The sequence below is a fragment of the Lathyrus oleraceus genome, chromosome 4 (assembly GCF_024323335.1).
Source record: "Lathyrus oleraceus cultivar Zhongwan6 chromosome 4, CAAS_Psat_ZW6_1.0, whole genome shotgun sequence".
Lineage (NCBI taxonomy): Eukaryota > Viridiplantae > Streptophyta > Magnoliopsida > Fabales > Fabaceae > Lathyrus > Lathyrus oleraceus.
Window position 1 is genome coordinate 474,966,431 of NC_066582.1, and position 6,109 is coordinate 474,972,539.

Genomic DNA, 6,109 nt, shown 5'->3' on the forward strand with positions numbered 1-6,109 from the left:
TGGAATTGACAGACGTCATCTTAAGACTAAGTATGGAGGGACTCTTCTTATTGCAGTTTTTAGAGATCCAAATAACCAATACTATCCCATACCTTTTGGTGTATGTGAAATTGAAATAAAGGAGTCATAGAGGTGGTTTCTTACGTTGCTTTTGGAGGACATTTGTCAAGAAAAGAGGTGGATTTTCATCTCTAACTAACAAAAAGTATTTTCACAACTCTAATGTTTTTTGGATCTCATCCCTAACTATATAATATGTTTTTGTTTTAATCTCTAACTGTATTAATTGTTTCTGGTTTTCATCCCTAATTTTGAAGGGTTTGATCCCTGTCTTTGGAGAATTGTTTGAGAGGGTAGAACGCAAAATTTATCTTAGGCATTTATATGCCAATATCAAAAAGAAGTTTGGTGGAGGGACACAGATCAGAGACTTAATGATAGCAGCTGCAAAAGCCACATATATCCAAGCCTGGGATGCTAAGATGAAATAATTGAAGGAGATCAATATGAAGGCTTGGGAGTGGTTGTCAAGCATACCTGCCAAAGCATGGTGTAAGCATACATTTCTTTTTATCCTAGATGTGATGTTCTTATGAATAATGTATCTGAGGCATTTAATAGCACTATATTAGTGGCAAAAGATAAACCAATATTAACTATGTGAGAATGTATAAGAAACTATCTCATGAATAGGAATGTCAGCTTAAAAGTAGAATTAGGTTGGATAAGGAAATGGAAAATGCAGGGAATTAGATCCTTAATTGGTCTGGTCACACATTATGCAAGTTGAACATACCCATATCAATAATAGTTTCATTGTGGATACTTTAAAGAAATTATTCACATGTAACTTTTGGGAACTAGTGGCCATTCCTTGTAGACATGTAGTCGCTACATTAGGTTTTAGGAACCAATACCCTGAAGATTTGGTTGATGACTATTATTCCAAATATACTTATGACAAAGGCTATGGTTATAATGTAAGTCATATTAATGGACAAGACATATGGTCGGAGGTTGACATGGAAGATATGTTTCCTCCATCACATAAAAGAGGACCTGGACGGCCAAAGAAGCTAATGAGGAGAGAACCTGATGAGTACTCTAATAAGGTAAGGACACGAACCAGTTATTGTTGCACAAGATATGGTGTACATGCCATAATGCAAGAAGTTGTACAAGTCAAGTAGTTGACCCTGAAGCTCAAAAAAGAAAGGTATTGAACTTGTTGTAACGTTGCATATGTTATTAATGTCATTGATATTTTATTAATGTTATGATTTATTTGTCCAGAGAAAGCCAAAGAAAACAGCAATAGGACAAGGACAAGAACAACCAAGAGAACAAACTCAAACTGCAACACAAGAATAAACTCAATCAGAAGCTCAAACTACAACACAAGAACAAACTCAACCTACTTAAGCTCAAATTGGAACACATGAACAACCACAACCTAATGAAACTCAAGTTGATATTGACCCTGAGTTTAAAATGCTTGTTGCAAATCTAGTAGCAGCATTTGAGGCAACTTAAACTCAACCAAATCTTGTTATTAATGAAACTGTTGCATCTGCATAAAGTCAACCAAATCATAGTGACCAGTTAAATCTCCTCATAGTGAACCTGTTACATCTTCACAAACTAATGATGTGCCTAACTATATTTTAAGTGCGTTGAAGCTAGCGGAAATATACCCGAGCATATCGCACGCTCGAACATACAACAAAGTCGCCATCGAACTTTATTTATTCCTGACGGAAAGGGTAAACATCGATAAAACCCGGGGGAAAGAGAGATGATGGGTAAAGAAGTCAGTCATGCAAGGGGAGGGTATTAGCACCCCTAACATCCATGGTACTCCATGGGAACCGTTTTGATTATTCTCACTTGAATGGGTGTGATATCTAGAAATTACTCATAAAAGAATGGGGGAAAGGAAATAAGTAGATAAAGTGCTCAGTGAGGAATGGGGCCCTCATGCCTACGTATCCTCATAGTGCAGTGAGGAATTCGGAGCTTCGTAGTTCAAAGAACTAGTGGTGGGAGATGAAAAGAAATGTGATAACAAGTATGATCTGAACCAAAGGATAATGTTGTTTGAACTCCAACAAGGGGTGAAATACGTGAACCGAAGAGTAAAAGTGGCTTCTACCGGCACGTGGGCTAGCATGGCTGCCGCTATAGGGTAAAACCGAAAACAAGGAGAATTAAGTGTTCGGGGATGATCCAAACAGCTCTTGGTTCACAAAGTGACGCAAGATGGAGCACAAAGAGGTAGTGTATTTGGCTCAAAGATAACTGGTGTATCACGCAAAGTGAATGAAGGTAGAGTATGAATGTATCATGGAGATGAACGGAATGAAATGACCAAAGTCACAAAATCAGAACTCTGGTAGCAAGTGACTGAAGAGGTGTAATTTGAAATCAAAGGTAAATGGTATATTGGAATCCATAGGAGAAATAGGATCTGTAGCATAGAGAGAAACGGTGTTAACCGATACGTGGACTAGCATGGCTGCCACTATATGGTATTTAGACCCAAAAAAATAAGGAATTAAATGTTTGGGTATGGGCCAAACAACTCTAGGGATAAATGCGGATTGCCGCTATATCGTCCTAAAAAGGTATATATGGAATTCCAGAGAAAGTTGTATTTCAGTGTCAAAGAAATAGTACGTCACCGGGGTGAACGGTTTATGGTCGAATGTAGATAATGGATCATGAAAGATATGAGTGGTGCCCTAGGGCGGAAGGAGGAATAATTAGGAGTATGCTCGCTAAGGATTCGGATCTTGGTGCCTACGTATTCCCATTGTGCAATGAGAAAATCATAGCAATCGTAGCTCGTGGAACCACGAGAACAAAGAGAGATTGAAAGTGATGAAAAGTATAACTTGCACCAACATAATGGTATCAAGGGAACCCACAAATGGATAAAACTTGGAATCGAAGAGCAATGTGGTGTTTAAACCCAAAAAGACTTAATTAAATGTTTGGGGATGATCCAAACAACCCTTGATTCACAAGATGGATTGTCGCTATATCGTCATAAAAGGGTATAGGTGGGGCCCAAGAGAAAGCATTGTTGAACACAATTAAAAGTATATCACTAGATGGGGAACAAATAGTTCAAGATCAAAGAAGATTAGTATCTTGGATCCATGAAAGAGATAGACTCTGAATCGAAGAGCAAATCGGTGTTTAAACCCAAAAAGACTTAATTAAATGTTCGGAGACGACCCAAACAACTCTTGATTGATGAGGTGGATTGCCGATATATCGTCCTAAAAGGATGTACAAGGAGTCCAAGGAAAAGTATAGTTGATCTCAAAAATATGGTATTGATTGAATGAATGAAGACTGGTTGATTGAATAAATATGGTAGAATGATAAATAAGGTAACTCGCGGAGAATCTGAATTCTCTTGCCTACGTATCCTTATAGTGCAATAAGGAAATCCGAGTTTTCGTAGTTCAGCCTACTACGGCTAAAAACAAAGAGAGAATTGATAGGATTGTCACCCGGGATCTCTAGGAGCATTATTTGATAAAGATTTTGTTTGACCATAACTGACTCTTTTGTTGCGTTTTTTCCTCTGCACCACTAGCTAATCACCACAAATTGCATTTTTCTCCATATTCTTTTGCTATAATTTTGGTGCCATCTTCACCCACTTTCTAATACAATTCCACCAGTCTTTGCTCATGAACAACATCGTTTTACAGCGGACCTCTTGGTTGCACCACCGTAGGAACAACCGACTGTGTCAGATTATCTGGTGTCTTGCAATCACGAATATGATGTCCATAACTACCATAATTGAAACAAATAACATGAAGATCTTCATATTGCACGTTGTACCAATGACCATTAACATTAACTTTTTTGACAACCGACAAGGTCAAATCAATCTTCACATAAATTCTCGCAAACCTTCCCTTATCTACATTCAATGTGTTAGTATCTACCTTAACATGAGTACCCATAATAAATGTTAAACCAAGAAAGACACTTTCATTATGATACAATAAGTTAAGCCTTGAAAATCGAATCCAAACCAAAGTCTTCTCCACATTTTCGAGAGGAGATGACAAGTTTGGAGTTCATCGAGTCACTGCTAAATAATGGTCAAATAACATCCACGAGCCTTCTGACACAATTTTCTCTCTATCTGTGAGCAATGCACACTTGACCATAAGAAAATCATTGTCAACGTCCAACGTCCATGGTCTCTAAACCTCTAGTAAGTTTCCACATCTTCTTCAACATATCATTCATCAAACGATAGCCCACATTCTTTTCAAGGAGTTCGATGACTAGTGACTCATTACAAGAATTGCACAATTCCTAAAAAGCTTATAATCCATCGTGATATTTGGTAGCAATTAGATTCTTCCTTTAAGAGACACTTTCATAACTTTTCAATCAGGTTCACTTTCTCATTCAGAATAATTACTTGGCCTCCTGTGAGAATATCCTGGAATGACAATCTCAGAGACTCAGATACACCTATATCTGGTGGTGTGATCGGTGACATCGGCGAAAACAAGAGGCTCGATGCAAAAACTTCTATATTACTTAAAAATTGTTGCTATTAACGTCACTTATACGGTAGAACGTTTGCGAATATCTCATAAGTTGAAGTATTATTGTGATTAATAATTTGATAAACTGTATTTTGAAACAAAAAATAGCCCCCTCATCAATTTTTGAATATTTTCTTGTGTTTGAATTAAATTAAAGTTTTAAATGCAAACATTGTAATTCAAATGTGTGTTATTTTTCTTTAAAACAGTGAAGCATTTATTTTATTTTTATTTTCAATTAATTTTATTATTATTGCATAATCAAATAGATGCTTAATTTTCATATAAGAAAATAGATGCTTAATTTTAGCCGTCCACGATAATTGCCGTATGCATTCAAAGCACTTAACATCTGACCCCCCTCAATTATGCATGTGATTTTGCTTCACAAGTGCTATCACTAAAACGTGCAAGTCACAAGAATATTTTGTTGCCCCATGGACTTTTGATTCGCAGTTTGCACTCACGCTACGCATTATTTATTAATTATTAATGGTTAGGAAATTATTAAATTAAGACAGTGACTCTTAAGCTACTACTCTTTGATACTACTAAAGGCAAACAAATTAAAAGTCAGCTTAATCTAGCTAGCAGCTTTAAACTTTGACAAATTCACATTCCTATTTGGTTTTTGAAGGTTGCTGCTACTTCTTAGTTAGTCCAACGGGATTAAGGTGATTTGTTTAATTATTTTTGTCATATATGCTATGATATTTTCTACTAAGAACTTGCACTATACGTAATGTGCACTAAAGCATATAAGACATTCCACATAAGTTACATTAATAGCAACAATTTTTGAATAGTGGAGAAGATTTTCACATTAACCTTTTTGTTTTTGCGTTATTTTATGATATTTTCACTGAAGGTCAAAGATTCATTATTGTGAAAGAGAGAGTGAATCTGATTAAAAAAGGATTTATGAAAGTCTCTCTTGAATGAGGAAATCAATTGTTGCCAATGGTCAGAATGGATGATAAGTTTTTTCAGAAACTGTGCAATCCTTAGAAGGAGACTCTAGGCATAAAACTCCTTGGGAAGAATATGGACTATCATTTGATGAAGGATAGGTTGAACAAGATGTGGAAACTTATCGGAGGTTTTGAGATCATGGACGTTGACAGTGATTTCTTTTATGGTCAAGTGTGAACTGCTCGCAAACAGGGAGAAAATTATGTCAGAAGGGCACGTGGATGTTGTTTGACCATTATTTGACAGTGGTTCGATGAACTACATACTTTGTGTAACACCCTTCTAAAATACCCCAAATATTTAATTAAAATATAACAACATATCAATCAGAGTAATATGCAATCAAGGGTGTCACACAATATTTCACAATAAATATTTAGTCATGCTCATTATTTAACTCAAAACATAAAGTATTGCACAATACACAGCGGATAGAGATCAAATCGATCATTCAAACATGTAACATACTACATGTAACTGGTCCAACAATCATCAACAACACAATTAAAAATGTTCCCTCCCGATGTTACATCTATCAGAGCATGACCCAC

At 36.2% G+C, this 6,109-nt stretch overlaps 1 protein-coding gene across 1 annotated transcript; it reads left to right on the forward strand.

The window, feature by feature from the left end:
• The first annotated feature begins 779 nt into the window (after window positions 1-779).
• LOC127138033 (uncharacterized) lies at window positions 780-1,371 on the forward strand. The gene is made up of 2 exons (XM_051064438.1): window positions 780-1,112; window positions 1,294-1,371. The coding sequence occupies exons 1-2, from the start codon at window positions 780-782 to the stop codon at window positions 1,369-1,371; spliced, it is 411 nt and encodes a 136-aa protein (XP_050920395.1).
• Window positions 1,372-6,109: the final 4,738 nt, after the last annotated feature.

What these genes read in the sequence shown, in the direction of transcription:
- LOC127138033 (XM_051064438.1), top strand. Translation starts at nt 780, where the DNA reads ATGCAAGTTGAACATACCCATATCAATAATAGTTTCATTGTGGATACT. An exon ending in CTGATGAGTACTCTAATAAG is followed by an intron (nt 1,113 to 1,293) that starts GTAAGGACACGA and finishes TTATTTGTCCAG; the next exon opens with AGAAAGCCAAAGAAAACAGC.